At 40.2% G+C, this 15841-nt stretch overlaps 1 protein-coding gene across 1 annotated transcript in view; it reads right to left on the bottom strand.

Annotated features, from left to right (window-relative positions):
• LOC132152054 (dedicator of cytokinesis protein 9-like) overlaps window positions 1–15841 on the bottom strand; it is a 122555-nt gene that overhangs the window by 11903 nt on the left and 94811 nt on the right. Inside the window, exons 32-42 of the mRNA XM_059560703.1 lie at window positions 15310–15384; window positions 15077–15188; window positions 14832–14950; window positions 8080–8194; window positions 7938–8004; window positions 7757–7804; window positions 3278–3414; window positions 2711–2817; window positions 2480–2617; window positions 794–976; window positions 400–513 (exon numbers count right to left, since the gene is read on the bottom strand). Of these exons, the coding sequence (XP_059416686.1) occupies window positions 400–513; window positions 794–976; window positions 2480–2617; window positions 2711–2817; window positions 3278–3414; window positions 7757–7804; window positions 7938–8004; window positions 8080–8194; window positions 14832–14950; window positions 15077–15188; window positions 15310–15384 (1215 nt within the window). The remainder of the gene's footprint in view (window positions 1–399; window positions 514–793; window positions 977–2479; window positions 2618–2710; window positions 2818–3277; window positions 3415–7756; window positions 7805–7937; window positions 8005–8079; window positions 8195–14831; window positions 14951–15076; window positions 15189–15309; window positions 15385–15841) is intronic.

Below are 15841 nucleotides of genomic sequence, written 5' to 3'. Positions count from 1 at the left end.
GAAGAGAGAGTGCAGGATAGGTCAACAGTCAATTGTGATTTGAATATGAAAAGCTGGTGATCTACTTGAATTTATAATTTTCAATGTTACTCTGACATCCATACTTAACATTTATGTTCTTAATATATGCTTTCTTAAGGCTAGAATAAACTACATGACTTTTGCCCCAGTTTTCTGTGTGGAGCTGATATTGCAGTCATGGCCAGTGTTTTGATTCTGGGCACTCAGGTTTGAACAAATTCATAGAAAATCACCTATGATTTCAGAGGATAAAGTCTGTAAGTGATAATGCTTAATAATTTGTTCAGAAATTAAAAGTTGTGTAGGGTATTCCAGCAGCCTAAAGTATAATAATATGTATTTTGTATATAGTGTATAAATGAAAATTTCTAATTTTACCTTTACAGTTTTATCACTGTTAGCACAATTATTAATGATGGACAGTGACTGCTGGAACCGTGTCCCTCCAATCCCAATGACAGCAGCAATCAGCTGACTCACGGCAATCACCACCTGAGAAAAAAATGTTTCAAACAAATCGCTAGGTATTTCAGCCAGACTGTGTTTTCACAATTTCACAGATTGTGTTTTTTAGGTAAAAAAGGGCCAGTAAGGATTGCAAAAGGGCTCTCTAGATCAGTGGTTCTCAACCAAGAGGCCTGGGACCCACTAGGAGGTCTCATCAAACTTCCACGGGGGCAACAAGATGACTTAAAATTATATTAAAAAAATATGTGATGGACACTTTTGGCGTTTATTTGACCCCCCCATTACCCTCTTATCCCTCTCTTGCCTGCAAGTGTGTGCGGACAAAGGACTTCCTGCCATTGTACTCAAAGTTGCTCTTCATGAGGAAATAGAGCAGGTGGGCGGCATCACTGCGTATGGAGTTCAGCTTGGAATTACAGCACTTCAGGATCTCATAGCACAAGCAAGCACACATATCAGCCCGTCCATCAAAAAATGTACAGGGAAACTGAGAAAGACAGAAAAAGACATGGAGAGTTGGATGAACAACATAATTATGTGTTCATCATGTCTACACTTATTTTGGACATTTAATTACCCAATTATTTGATCTCAAAACTTAATTCAGTGGCGGGAAGCATAAATTCACTGATATTTTGATGAATATAGCCACCTGCTTCCACAGTATTTCAGACATCCCAAGTCTCCGGGAAGTTCCGGGAGTCTCCCGCTTATTGAAAGCGGCTCCCTGAGACCCGCAAATTAGTTAAAATCTCCCGGAATCTAGACCGAGCGAGCAAAAGCGCGCATGCGAAACAGATACCGTATTTCAAACCGTGTAGCGCACGCACGGCAGAGAGGGAGAGGGAGTGAGAGACCTTGCGAGTGTGTGCTAATGTGCGTGCATGCGAAGCGCATGTAAGACAGAGAGCATCCTGATTGGCCTGTTTCTGCAAATCAACCAATCAATTGTCAGTGTGGGCGGGCTTTTATCTCTTCTCCCGAACAAAATTGATCAGTTATGTCTATCTAGAAACAGGAGCACCATGGCAGAGGGAGAGTGCCACAAAACAAAAAAAGTATAAGACACATTTCACGGCAGACTACACGAAAGTGTACCCCTGTCTTATAGGTGTCAAACATAATGACAGTCTTGCTCAAGCATTGCCCATGGCGGGTTATATGATTGCAAAAGGCATGTTGAGGTGAGTTGACAAGTTTCATTTCATCTGCATATTATTCAGGCTACTTGCCAAGGCTACATGAAAACAACCAACTCCTTAGACCTGTTTAAAGTTGCAATGGAAAATAAATAAAAGCAGTTTACATAAATTGTATAGGCAGATTATATAAATAAGTAATCTACATATTTAAACATAATTAACAAATAATTACATAGGCCTATAGCTTATAGAAATGATATTTTATGCTTTTATATCTGTTAGGGACCACAACATGTTAGGGAGGCTAAGCGCAGGGAAGGCTGCTCCAATATATCTCAGTTCTCCCATTCAGCAAAGTGTCACTGAGAAGGTGACTACAGCTGAGATGTATTTCCTTCTTGGGGGGGGTGGGGGGGGGGGTACCTCCCTGAAATGACTTTTTGCAGGTTGGGATGTCTGGTATTTTTTTCCTACTATGGAAGTCAATTGCTACCAGCAACTGTCTGGATACCAAAAATCTTCAATATATATATTTTTTGTGTTCAACAGAAGAAAGAATCTCATAAAGGGTTGGAACAACTTAAGGGTAAGTAAATGATGGCAGAATTTTCATTTTTGGGTGAACTAAGGCGCTGGTTAGAAAATATATCAGAAGATATTGTACTTTGCTAACTATTTTGCTTGTTTGATTCCTAAATAATACAATTTTCTATCTGTAAACTGTCTGATTTCGGTGCATTATTTGTGGTCTCGGTATGTTCCGAATGTCTTTGTATTGAAAAGAGTCTTTTTGAGGATTTTCTCCTTTCATATCCCATGAATCCACAGTGAAGGTGGCTTGAAAATACCTTGAAAATGAAGGTACGCAGGGAGGTGAAGACCTGCTTCAGTGCTGTCTCTGACTGGGGGATCTGAAGGAAACAGAGGTGCACCTGGAAAACCTTCTTCATCAGTGGGTTATGACCCAAATCTGCACACAGCTGAGTCTGTAGATATAAGGTTTAATATGAGAGTGCTCCAAGAAGGAACTGAACTTTGACTTGTACTAATAAAAACACACTTCCACTTGTTGTCTTTACCTTAAAGCCCATAATGAAAACACTGAGTGTGTCCAGCACAGTCAAGCACACCTCCGTTGAGACGTTAGCCTCCAGGAGACACGTGTCAGCATCACCATGGCAATACGCTGGAGGAGAAAGAGGAAAAGAAAGATCATATCATTTAATAACTATAATGAACAGAAGTGTAATAAGCTGCTTTGGCCTCTCAGTATTACTCTCTCTAGTTGGACTACATCAGTGGTTCTCAAGCCTTGTTCTGGAAGACTTAGAGAATTTCAGAACCAGGATTACAAAATCACCGGACTACAACACTTAATTCATTCTGGACTGAAGATGTGCCAAACCAGTGCAAAGGATGACACATAGAATATGCATAACACTATGTTTTTTGGTCCCCTTGAAACCCAAGAAGCTCTTACCAGTTAGTCTACAAAGATCCCAAGAACAAATTCAGACTGAAACATACACACACAGTGAAACTTTCATGATTGTCTAAGCACAACAAATTCTTCTAAATGTTCATCTTAGAGAGGTTGTGAAGGATGAGCACTAATCAAGAAATGAGTGTGTGTTAATGTGTCTTACTGTGGTTGAAAGTGTGTGCGTTCTCCAGGCTGCCCAGCTGGTGTAAGCGTGTGTGCATGATGCTCCCTCTTTTACAAGAAACAGGAAGAGTCAACGACTTCCTGTCTGGAGACATAAACCCCACCCCATCCTGGCTTCTGAGGGAAAACAAACCTTTATTAGAGGTCTGGCGAGCTGTCAATCATATACATACAGTATAAAAATGCAAATATGTAGGTGTCATGTAATAGATCTTATGATGTCTGCTTCTAATGTTATTTTAAACTTCATTCCACCCTCTCTAACGATTGCCTTTTGTTCTTGCTGTATTTTTTCAAAATTTGGGGTTCATAATTTAAAACTGTTTATATTTAAAATATTTTAAAATGTAATTAATTTAAATGATGGCAAAGCTAAACTTTCAGCAGCCATTACTCCAGTCCTCAGTGTCACATAATCAGTGTTGGGCAGTAACGCGTTATTAATAACTTTGACAGTAACTAATACTGTAACGCATTACTTTTTAAATAAATTAACTCCGTTACCATTACCATATGGTGCATTGTCTGTTACTTTTTTTAATTAATTAATTTTGGCTGAAGTGCAGCCTACAGCCTAACCTGTTTACAGCAGCGACGCATAGTAGGATTGGTGGATGCCAACCACTGTAAACACGAAGACACACTGTGGGCGTGTTTCCGTTGATTCAAGTATGTGCGGCAGTCATGGTGAGTCAAGGCGAGAGCAACACGAGTTTCTCAAAGTGCAAATATGCTCATTATTTCACTTTAGTTGAGCATGAAGACAAAAACCTTTTAACCAAATGTAAGCTGTGTCTTTCTGGTTCGAATGTCCTATCCTATCCCACGAATTTCCAATTCGTGCGCTCAGATTTTGTAAACTGTACCCTCGGATTTGTAAACTGTACTCACAGATTCATGCAGCCAGCTCCTACGTGTTAACATACAGTTTTAATGAATATTATTATGTGGAATGGGTCTACAGCAATGTGTCTTAAGTGATTCTCTATCATACAGAGAAACGTGAACTGTGGGAGAAAAAAAATAAATCCGTGGCAACGGTTTTGCAACCCATTCCCTCAGTTTATAAAACGTAGCCTACTCACGAATTCATAAACTGTTCCCTCGGTTTAACAAATAGTGCCCACGGATTAACAAACCGTGATCACGAATTTCCCATCCGTGCACTCAGATATTGTAAACCGTACCCACAAATTCATAATCCGTGCGCACGCTTTCACAATCCGTTCCCTCGGATTTGTAAACCATACTCACGTATTCATGCAGCTAAGCTGCTACGTGTTAACATACAGTTTTATTGAATATTATTATGTGGAACAGGCCTAAAGTAAAGTGATTCTCTATCAAGTGTAGTACGAGGTGGAATACAACGATTTAGAAAGATGTGCATCAAAATCTTGTTCAATTTGTGATAATCTTAACACTTGATTATTATTGTAAAATAAACCGGGCATTGTGACTGACTCTGGAGTAATTTGTTCCTCTTTTGTAAGTCGTTTTGGATAAAAGCTTTGTATGCATAACCTGTATAATAATATATAATAATGATAAAAATAAAGTAATTTTTATAATTTTAATTTATAGGCTAAATAAACAAGACAGTAAAAATGTGTGTCATAAAATAATTCATGAATTAATCTATTTTTAAATAACCTTTGATAGTTTTGGAGATGCTTGTGTACTATTCTTTGTTAACATGAAGACTTATTTTTGTGATTTTAAGCTCCAACGTCCCATCACATTCAGGCAGCTCATTAGCATGATAACATAGATAAAAATTTTAAACAGCATATATATATATATATATATATATATATATATATATAAATGCCACCCAATATATATATATATATATATATATATATATATATATATATATATATATATATATATATATATATATATATATATATATATATATATATATAGTGGATTCGAACCCGGGTCTCTCACACCAAGTGCATTTGTCTTATCCACTGCGCCATATGGGGTGGTGATGACGCAGTGGATAAGACAAATGCACTTGGTGTGAGAGACCCGGGTTCGAATCGAATCCATTTTTGGATAAAAGTGTCAGATAAATGTATATATATATATATATTTTTTTTTTTTTATGCATATAATTTATGGTTGTCAATAATAGCAGTTTTTTGCTGCTGAGTTTTTGCGAAATTGATTTTGAATAATTCAGATTGCTTTCATTTATTTATTTGTTATTTATTGTTGATATTCATACTTAAGCTGTGAAAGGAACATTTTTATGGGCTCAACAGCTTTTATAATGCAGAAGCCACTTTAGTTTTTGATTCTGAATATATTATTCAGCTTGTTTTGTTATTTATTTCAGAAATCATTGTGATATACAGTTTTCAATTTGTGCTGGTCTGACTTAAATAAAATAATGTTTAAAAATTATTTTCTGTTTAAGTCAGTTTTCTGTTTGTATAGACCATAAACGCATAAAAGGGCAATAATGAGAACATTAAAGAACATTCTTTAAAAAAAGTAACTAAAAAGTTACTTTTAACAGTAATGCATTACTTTTTGGTGTAAGTAATCAACAAAGTAACTGAGTTACTTTTTGAATTAAGTAACTAGTAACTGTAACTAGTTACTATTTCTTAGTAACTAGCACAACACTGCACATAATACTGTACTTAATAAATCTTCAGAAATCTGATTTGGAGCTTAAGTAACATTTCTTTTTATTATCAAAATAGTTAAAAACAGTTGTGCTGCTTAATATTTTTGAATGGTAGTGTACCCTTAGAACTTCTTTGAACATGAAATGAGTAACTTGATTTATCACAATATGACCTCATTTAAACACCTGCATTCACTATGGATGACTTCTGCTCTATTTCTGACACTGTATTTGTCCTTACATCATATTATATAAATGATAAGCCACAAATTTGCAGCTGTATTATAGCTCATAAACCAATAAGATGTTGCAGATGGTTTATAGAAGGTGTTAATACAGTGCATTAGATGTTGGCATCCATTAGTCATGTGACTGGATATCCACTGGACAAAGAGCAGGATATGTGCACACTGGGGTGAGCATACTATTGTACTTCATATGTTGAATGGACACTTGCAGGTGATAAATATCTAACTGGGATACCACAACACCTTCTGCTCTTAGACTATTGAGAAAGCATGAATGTGGAAATGTCTCAGCACACATACACACAGAGCAGTGAGTTAGTTGAATGAATTAGCATGCTGTTAGTGAAGGCCACTCAAAATCACACAGCAGCTCTTACCCTGCTCAGAGGTGCCAGGATGCTACAGTATCACTGACTAACTGAACCCTCGCCAGCATTTCAGCCAATAAAACATATACACAAATAAAGGAGTAGCATCATTCAACACAGTGTAGGATTTGATGCTGTGTATGCATGTATGTGTGAGTGCATGTTAAGGCAAAAGAGAGACAGTAGATATGAGATAGCAGTGGTGATCTTGAGCTTGTGTGTGTATGTCTGGTTTTACAGATAAGAACTGGTAAAATCATTTGTAATAAAATTAGAACAAGTGCTATCAACTGATTAAAACCATGCAAGTGAATTCATCCCTCATGACGTCCAGATAATTTATTTTTTAAATAAATGAACTTATAATTAATAAAATGGAATCACATTTATCAATACATTTTACTGATCATTACTAATTATTACCACCAAATGAGTATAATTCAAATATATTTGGCTAAACTGTAGTGGCAGACAAATACATTTTTAAATAGACACTGGAAAAAAGTGACTTTACATGTAAATATATATTTCTTTGTCTTTTTTCCATGTCACTAATCTTAAATCTAGACCTGGCCTGAATGAATGAATTCTTAAAAATGTAAAGTACCTTATTTGCATGATTGTATTTACATGTAATATTTCAAAGCATCACAAAACAAGCAATAACAAGAAAATCTACAACAAAACAATAAATAACAATAAAACATTATTAAAAAATATTATTAAGTATTAAAATAAGGCATCAGTGAATAAATACATATAAATAATATATATATATGTATAAGATATTTTGAAGATTGCTGGTATTCAAACAGTTGGTCAATGCCATTGACTTCCATAGTGGTTTTTTTCCCTATCAGCAAACTTCAAAATATCTTCTTTTATGTTCAACATAAGAAAGCAACTCATACAGGTTTGGAACGACATGTGGGTGAGTAAACGATGACAGTATTTTCATTTTTGGGTAAACTATCCCTTTAATAGCCTTAATGTTCCCTGATTTTCCAAAAAAAATAAATTGAAAGTCCTAATTAGGATAATTATTGTTTTCTTATGTTTTTGCATAAATATCCTGTTTAACATAAATATGATTAATTTATGGTCCTATATTTCCCACAAAAATATATAAGTACAATTTAGCAACAAAAATTCTTAGACTTCTAAGAATTCTTAGACTATTAGGAGCAAAATATTTTTACCTGGCAATGAATCTCTTCCCCATATACCTGAACTGATGCAGACACACTCTGTGCATGAGAGAGAGAGAGAGACAGAGAGAGAGAGAGAGAGAGAGAGAGAGAAACAAGCGCTCAGTATTAAGTAACAGGACCTCAGTACTCTGATGCTCTGATGTGATTAGTACCAGTCTAGATGACTTACTCTACTAAAGTGAAAAAGTCCATCAGCTCAGAGGTTGTGGCTTTGTTCCAGTATGTAAATAAGGCATCTGGAAAAAGAATCAAAAGTGAGCACATTCATGAGAAAAGGCACAATGACCTTGAAAATTAGTCATGTGTCTTACCTTCAGACATGCTCTTTAAAACATGGAGGAAACACATGAGAAGGTTTTTGATTTCTTCTCTGTCTAGCTTATCACAGCGCAGCATAGAGCTACCCAGAGCGGAGGCTGATTGGGTCTATCGTACACACACACACACACACACACACACACACACACACACACACACACACACACACACACAAGCATAAAGTATATAATGGAAGACATATCAAAATATCACATCATTGCACACAGCGAGGCCATCAGAAGCTTCACTGCCCATCCCTAAATGACTTTAAATGAGCAAAAAACACTCCACCCCATGCAGAAAGCTGGAAAAATACAATATGAGAAAGACATGCAACACCCACACAATGTCTAAAGCACACACACTCCCCAGATTGGGACACTCTAGGGTTGCTCTACTTGTATGGTGTCAGTTATTCGGTTAGGGTCGTTTTCGTCAAGGGTGGGGCTTGAAAGCAGTGAGAAATCCATTGTGACACGTTTGGATGCCCGGCTGAGAGGGGCAGAGTCCTCTGGTTCAAAGGGGAGGGGCAACACGGTGAGGGTGTGTCTACGTGTAAACCTCTCTTTCGGCTAAGAGGTCAGAGGTCAAGAGTAAGAGGGGAGAATAAGAGGTAGGAATAATTAAGGGAAACTTATTATCAACAGCTACATGTCATATGGCGGTTTCACACTGCAAGCAAGAGCGGCGCGTGAGAAGTGCATATTTTTTTCGCGTGCATGTTAATCGATGTGTGCATTCACACCGGCAGCAGGAGCAGCATGTGAACGTCAAGCAGGAGTGTCGTGTAAGCAGCAGTGAAGAGGGGATTTCTGTGCGAGTCTATTTTTGCTGCACTGCTGACGCTCAATTAAAGTGACAGCACAAAATAAACATGATTTCACACAAAACATGCTAAAAACAGAATAAGCATGTTTAGTCTGTTTTAACATGAATTGGAGTATGTCAGGAAAGAAAATTAAGAATAAAAAATATGTATAGAAGATATGGGCTACCCATTTTAACTTGTTTTTAATTTTTAATTGCCATAAACAAATTATAACTTAAAACATTTTCCCAAACTCACAATGAGCAATTAATCTTGCTCAGGATCTTAAGTTACAATGGAGTATATACATAAGAAATTCATTATTCATTCATTATTGACAGCTTCTGTAAATATTGTATTCTGTATACATGTTCACTTACGATCGACTTTTATTTATTTTCAGTTCATCAGTTACAGAAACTGAGCTGTATACACAATAAATGCACATGAGACATACTGACATCTTCAACATTCTTAATAAAAATAATAATAATAAAAATATTATAAACGCTCAATGTGTTCACCTCGGTTAGAAACACACCTTTTAATTTTTTTTCATTAATCTCTATGAACAAATGATGACTTAAACATAATATTCTCACTTAACAATTAACTTAAATATAATTAATAATTATATTGCTTCAGGTCTTCAGTTACAAAAACGGACAAGGCACAAAAGACAAACAAAGGACACAAGACAACACAGACACAAAACAATCGTATAAATCATATTGACAACTTCTAAGAAAAAATTAAGATTTAAATTAAGATTGGCTAGAAACGTCTCGGTTACGTATGGTAACCCTCGAACCCTGAAGGAGGGAATGGAGACGCCACGTCGGTGACTGATGAATATGGGATATCGCTTCGATAGACCAATCTACTTCGAGTGTAAACTAAACGAGCCAATGCACACTGGCATGCAATTATTGCATCCAGCTGCCACTGATCACTGCGTGAGTATAAGAAGGCAGCAGGTGCAATGCATTCCAGTTTTTCGCTGAGGAGCCGAGCCGGGGACCCGGCAGCTCAGCGGCGGTACAGCAACCATGGCGACGGGACGTGGCGTCTCCGTTCCCTCCTTCAGGGAACGAGGGCTACCATACATAACCGAGACGTTCCCTTTCAGTCGGTCACTCTCGACGCCATGTCGGTGACCGACGAATATGGGATCCCTATCAAAGCACCATGGGTGCTGCCCCTTCCAGTGCCCTGTGCGAGCCGCCTGCGCCCCTATTAGGTGTAGGCCGAGGCTCAGAACAAGTAGCTAAACTCACCATTGTCAAAACACTACCTCACTGGGTGAGATTGGATAACACTGGGAAAACGTACCCGGTCCGCTTGGAACCGGGACGCTGCGGAAGCCCCATCCTTCCGGAAGGAGGTCTCGGAGGCAAATACACATATAGCATCCATTTAGGAGTATACAGAGAAATTAGGTGATTAAAAACCCTCTTGGGAAGGCAGAAGTCTGCCGGGGAAACACGGGCTCTAAGGCTATACCGTGGACTATACACATACGAGTACCGCTTAGGTCTCAATATGGAACCCACCCTTCCATGGTTCTCACGGATACATCATGAAGGCCTGGCGCCGGACGTTCCGCCGTGTCCAGCTACTTAGGGTGATGGAGGATCTCAACAGGGTCTACAGTACGGACACTCTGGAGCAGTTTAAGCAATCCGACACTAACCGGGGCCTCTCAGTGCCACTACCCGTTTGAGGTGAGAACACAGGAGGATACCGGCTCTACACGAAGGCTATAGAACTTAGCGAACGTGTTAGGGGTCACCCAGCCAGCAGCTCTACAAATATCTGTCAGCGAGGCGCCACGAGCCAGCGTCCAGGAGGATGCAACACTTCTAGTTGACTGAGCTCGCAACCTGAACGGACAGGGCACATCCTGAGCCTGATAAGCCAGGGTTATGGCATCCACAATCCAGTGGGCCATCCTCTGCTTAGAGACGGCACTCCCCTTCTGCCGGCCTCCGTAACAGACAAAGAGCTGGTCTGAGGTCCTGAAGTTTTGTGTCCGGTCTACGTAGCACCTTAATGCTCGGACGGGACAAAGCAAAGCCAGGGCTGGGTCTGCCTCCTCCAGGGGTAGCGCTTGCAGGTTCACCCCTTGGTCTTTGAAGGGTGTAGTGGGAACCTTGGGCACGTAGCCAGGCCGGGGCCTCAGGATTACCTGGGAGTCAGCCGGCCCGAACTCTAGGCACGAATCGTTGACCGAAAATGCATGCAGGTTCCCTACCCTCTCAGTGCAAGCAGGAGCAGAGTTTTCAATGATAGAAACTTTAGCTCAACTGAATGCAAAGGCTCGAATGGGCCCCTCTGTAGTGATTTAAGCACTAGAGACAGGTCCCAAGAGGGTATACCGGGGGGCCGGGATGGATTTAACCTCCTGGCCCCTCTAAGGAACCTGACGATGAGGTCATGCTTACCCAAAGACTTCCCATTCACGAGGTCATGGTACGCAGCAATAGCAGCAACCTTGACTTTGAGGGTGGAGGGAGACAGTCTTCGCTCCAGCCCTTGCTGCAGAAAGGACAGCATGACCGCAATCGGGCATCTTCGGGGGTCTTCTCGGTGAGAAGAACACCACTCGACGAACAGGTTCCACTTCAAGGCGTAAGTGTGTCTCGTAGACGGTGCTCTTGCCGAAGTGATGGTGTTCGCTACCTCTTGAGGTAGGTCACCTAGAACCTCCAGGGACCAGACATGGAGTTTCCAAAGGTCTGGACGCGGGTGCCAAATGGTGCCCCATCTCTGAGTCAGTAGATTCTTCGTCAGAGGAATTGGCCAAGGAGGGTCTGTCGCAAGGAGCACTAGTTCGGGGAACCAGGTCCGCGTGGGCCAATACGGCGCTACTAGCAAGACTTGCTCCTCGTCCTCCTGGACTTTGCACATTGTCTGTGCAGAAGGCTCACTGGGGGAAACGCATACTTGCGTAGGTCCCGCGGCCAGTTGTGTGCCAGTACGTCCATGCCGAGAGTTCCCTTGGTCAAGGAGTAGAACAACTGGCAGTGAGAGGTCTCTGGAGAAGCAGACAGGTCTACCTGAGCGGCTCTGAACTGCCTCCAAATCAGCTGGACTGTCAGGCGATGGAGTCGCCATTCTCCCGGGAGCATTGCTCGAGACAGCTCGTCGGCTGTACGACTGAGCAGGCCTGGAATGTGAACAGCACGAAGTGACCTCAGAACCTTCTGTCTTCAAACGAGGAGGTGGCGGGCGAGTTGCGACAAGCGACGAGAGCGCAGACCACCTTGTCGGTTGATGTACGCAACAGTCGCAGTGTTGTCCATTCAGACCAGCACATGCTTGCCTCGTAAGAGACCTTTGAGACGGTTCAAGGCAAGGAGCGCTGCTAACAACTCTAGGCAATTGATGTGCCACTGCAGCTGCGGGCCCGTCCAAACCCCTGAGACTGCATGCCCGTTATACGTGGCCCCCCAGCCAGTGGTGGAGGCATCTGTGTAAACCACAGCATGCCTGGAGATCTGCTCTAGGGGCACCCCTGTCCAGAGAAATGCAAGATCTGACCACGGAATGCCCAACAGGCACCCAACAGGCACCGGCAGGTTTTCTGGCAGTAAAAGGTGCTGTCCACGACTTGGTGAGCTCATCATGCACTTCCGGAAAGAAAGACACTGGGGTGGGGCGCTGAGAACCACCATGCCACCCCGAGAAACCAATCATCCAGCAGCGAGGGTTCGGGTGGGGGATTCCACTCGAGCCCTACCCTCTCGGCGGCCCGGGAAAGCATAGCTGCCTCTTCGGGATCCGATGCTGAGATCGGCATCTGGCCGGGGGGAGTCCCACTGGTAGCGGAGCCTGGTTCACAGCTCCGAGATGGTCATATTCCCGCAGTGAGAACATGACTCATCCACGAAAGCCACCTCAGCGTGCTCGACGCCCAGACACATGAGGCAGCGATCGTGACCATCACCCGTTGCCAGGTAACGACCGCACCCAGAAACGCACGGGTGAAACGGCATCCTTATAAGGACGATCCGTCGTCTTTACAAAGACGCACCCGTGAAGCTCTTTTAGAGAAATTTGCTCTTTAGCAAATGCTCTTTTAGTGCTGAGGCGCACAAGGGAATTGGCTGCTTGCAACACGACAGGGGTAGTGCAGCCTGAAGTGTGCAAACCACTCGACACAGGAACGACCACCGCTGAAGTGCCGTCTCGCCAACACACGAAGCTTCCGAGAGCGTGCTGAACTCGTAGTTCACAGCAGACACAGTTGAGCAGAGTGATACTAACGCTCGGCTCCGAAGCGAATGCATTGCACCTGCTGCCTTCTTATACTCACGCAGTGATCAGCGGCAGCTGGATGCAATGATTGCATGCCAATGTGAAATTGGCTCGTTTAGTTTACACTCGAAGTAGATTGGTCTATCGAAGTGATATCCCATATTCGTCGGTCACCGACCTGGCGTCGAGAGTGACAGACTGAAAGGGAATGCATATACTACATAAATACATGTTGACATTCTTAGCCTAACGATTAAATCCAACAAATCATTCACATTTCTCATGATCAGTTACAAAAACGGAGCTAAATCACAAGTAATTTACATAAAGAATATTGACAGCTTCTATAAGAAATGGACATGGAGATTATGGACACACACTGAGCTATAACTTGGTTAATAGCGCATATCTGGGTAAGTGCCTATTAGTAAGAGTATGTATTATAAAAAATAAAATACAACATATAAAAAATAAAAAACGTATAAACAGCAAATTTTATATTGGAGTAGGCAATGACTGAAACGACATGATGAGCAGTTTTTGTTGTTTACCATTTACACACAAATCTCTGTATTAACAAACTTTTAAGACTTTAAAACATTCAAGTTTACAACTGACCATCCTCTAAAAACTAATTTATAGTTGTCTTTGTAAAGAAATATGTAGCTTTGGAGCCGCTGCTGTGACGCTGTAGTCACGCTCATGCGCTGCTCTGGCACCGCTCACGCTTGTAGTGTGAAACAGGTGTTACTGTAAATACAGCTGAATAACAGAGGCTCAGTTAAGGCAGTGATGGTACCATTGTCTCCTTATTATAATTCAATATATTTAACTTTTTTAGTAAGTAATACAAAAAAGTTGAAGCATTAACCCAGGAACCTTTTAAAGATTACATTTGCCAGTTTGTCTGTATTTATTCCTTATAGATACATAAACATTTTAATGGGTTATATTGAACAAAGTTAACCTACATTTTGCTTTTGCTAAACCAAAAGTTTAAATGTTTCTCTTACATCAAGCCTAACATTTCATTAGAAATGAAAAAAAATATAAAAATATATATACTGTGTGATATATTAAAAAGCAAAACTTAGACAATAACTTATATATTCAAGTGATAAATATATGAATAATAAAGCACAGAAATTCGAACCCTCCAAAACTCTGATCGGCATAATGTATGAGTTTTTTTTTCAGTTAAGGTTACTTAAGAAAAATAACTATTGGTATTTTGGGGATTATCAATTTATAGTAGTAAATTATTTTAATAATTTACTACTGAAAACACCAATGTCTGTTATTTCTTTCTGAGATGTTAAAAAAAAATTCAGGCACTATTTCCTAGAAATGACAGAGGGAGTGGGAAATGTAGCAAAATAAATGTTTCATGACCTCACATGTTCATGTAATGTATTAGACTTGTGGAAAAGTGAATACATCACAGCTCCAGTTAAAGAGCAAATTACTCCCTGAGCACATGTGGAGGAGGAAGGAACTCCCCCTGAACATTTAATACCTCCATTCAACATTCATTATAAAAGAAAAAGTCAATTCAAATTTAATTGTTTAAAGTTCTTTTCACAATACAAATTGTGAAAGCTGGAGATTCTATTTAAACAAGGCATATAAGAGATTATTTTGGACCTGATGGACACCATCACTGTTATTCTACTTCACCTTATCGAGAGAGCTGGTCTTCTCAGGGATGCTGTTTCCCGAGTCTGTGCTGACCAGAGAGCCTCGAGAGTCAGCGTGGTGCACAGAGCCAATGTTAGGCGTAGAGGTGTGAGGAGAGGCTACACACAGAATAAACTTCATTCATATAATGAAATCATTCACAGAAATATCTCCTGATATTCTCACTTATGCTAGAAGTTGAAAGGCCTGAGTTGCTGGTAGGTGTTGAGTTGCTCATCACTCACCAGTTCCTGAGATGACCCCAAATACATCTTTATGAAGGCTGTTGTCAAGGTTACCAACAGGCTTTTGGGTTGTTACTATAGAGATGCTGGCAAGATGTTCATCTCGCCCATTCTGAAAAGAAATGTTGTGAATAATAGACAGTAACAAGTTGTGAATAATAGACTGATGAGAAAGAGAAAAAGTACACGAGATGATTCACCTGACAGGAGTTAAAATTAGACGTGTCTCTTACATTTAATCTGTGAACGTTCTCCTGCAGCAACCCAAACAAGGGTAGATAGAGTGTCGCCAACCTGGCCTGCTGACTCTGTGCACACATCCACAGATATTTACCGGTTTAAATTAAAGTCTGTTTAATTGAATTCACCTTATGGCAATTTTGAATTAGTTTTTGAATAGGCAATTGGCATACAAGTACAGCCCATATTAGGTACTGTATCACAGTTTCCCCAATGATATTAAGCAGAACAACCATTTTCAACATTGATAATAATACATGTTTTATGAGCATCAGATCGACATATTAAGAGTTATTTCTGAACGTTCATGTGACACTGAAGACTGAAGAATGGACTACTGAAAATTCAGCTTTGGCATCACAGGAATAAATTACATTTTAGAATGTATAAAAATAGAAAACAGTTATTTTAAATTCCAATAATATACCAGAATATAAATAAATGCAGCCTTGGTGATCATAAGAGATTTCATTCAAACACATTAAAAAAAACTTTTGATTGATAAGATATAGTTAAATCAGAAGT

Source organism: Carassius carassius, chromosome 10 (genome assembly GCF_963082965.1).
Source record: "Carassius carassius chromosome 10, fCarCar2.1, whole genome shotgun sequence".
Classification (NCBI taxonomy): Eukaryota; Metazoa; Chordata; class Actinopteri; order Cypriniformes; family Cyprinidae; genus Carassius; species Carassius carassius.
The sequence above is the reverse complement of the archived record's forward strand: the minus strand, read 5'-3'. Positions and strand labels throughout refer to the sequence as shown.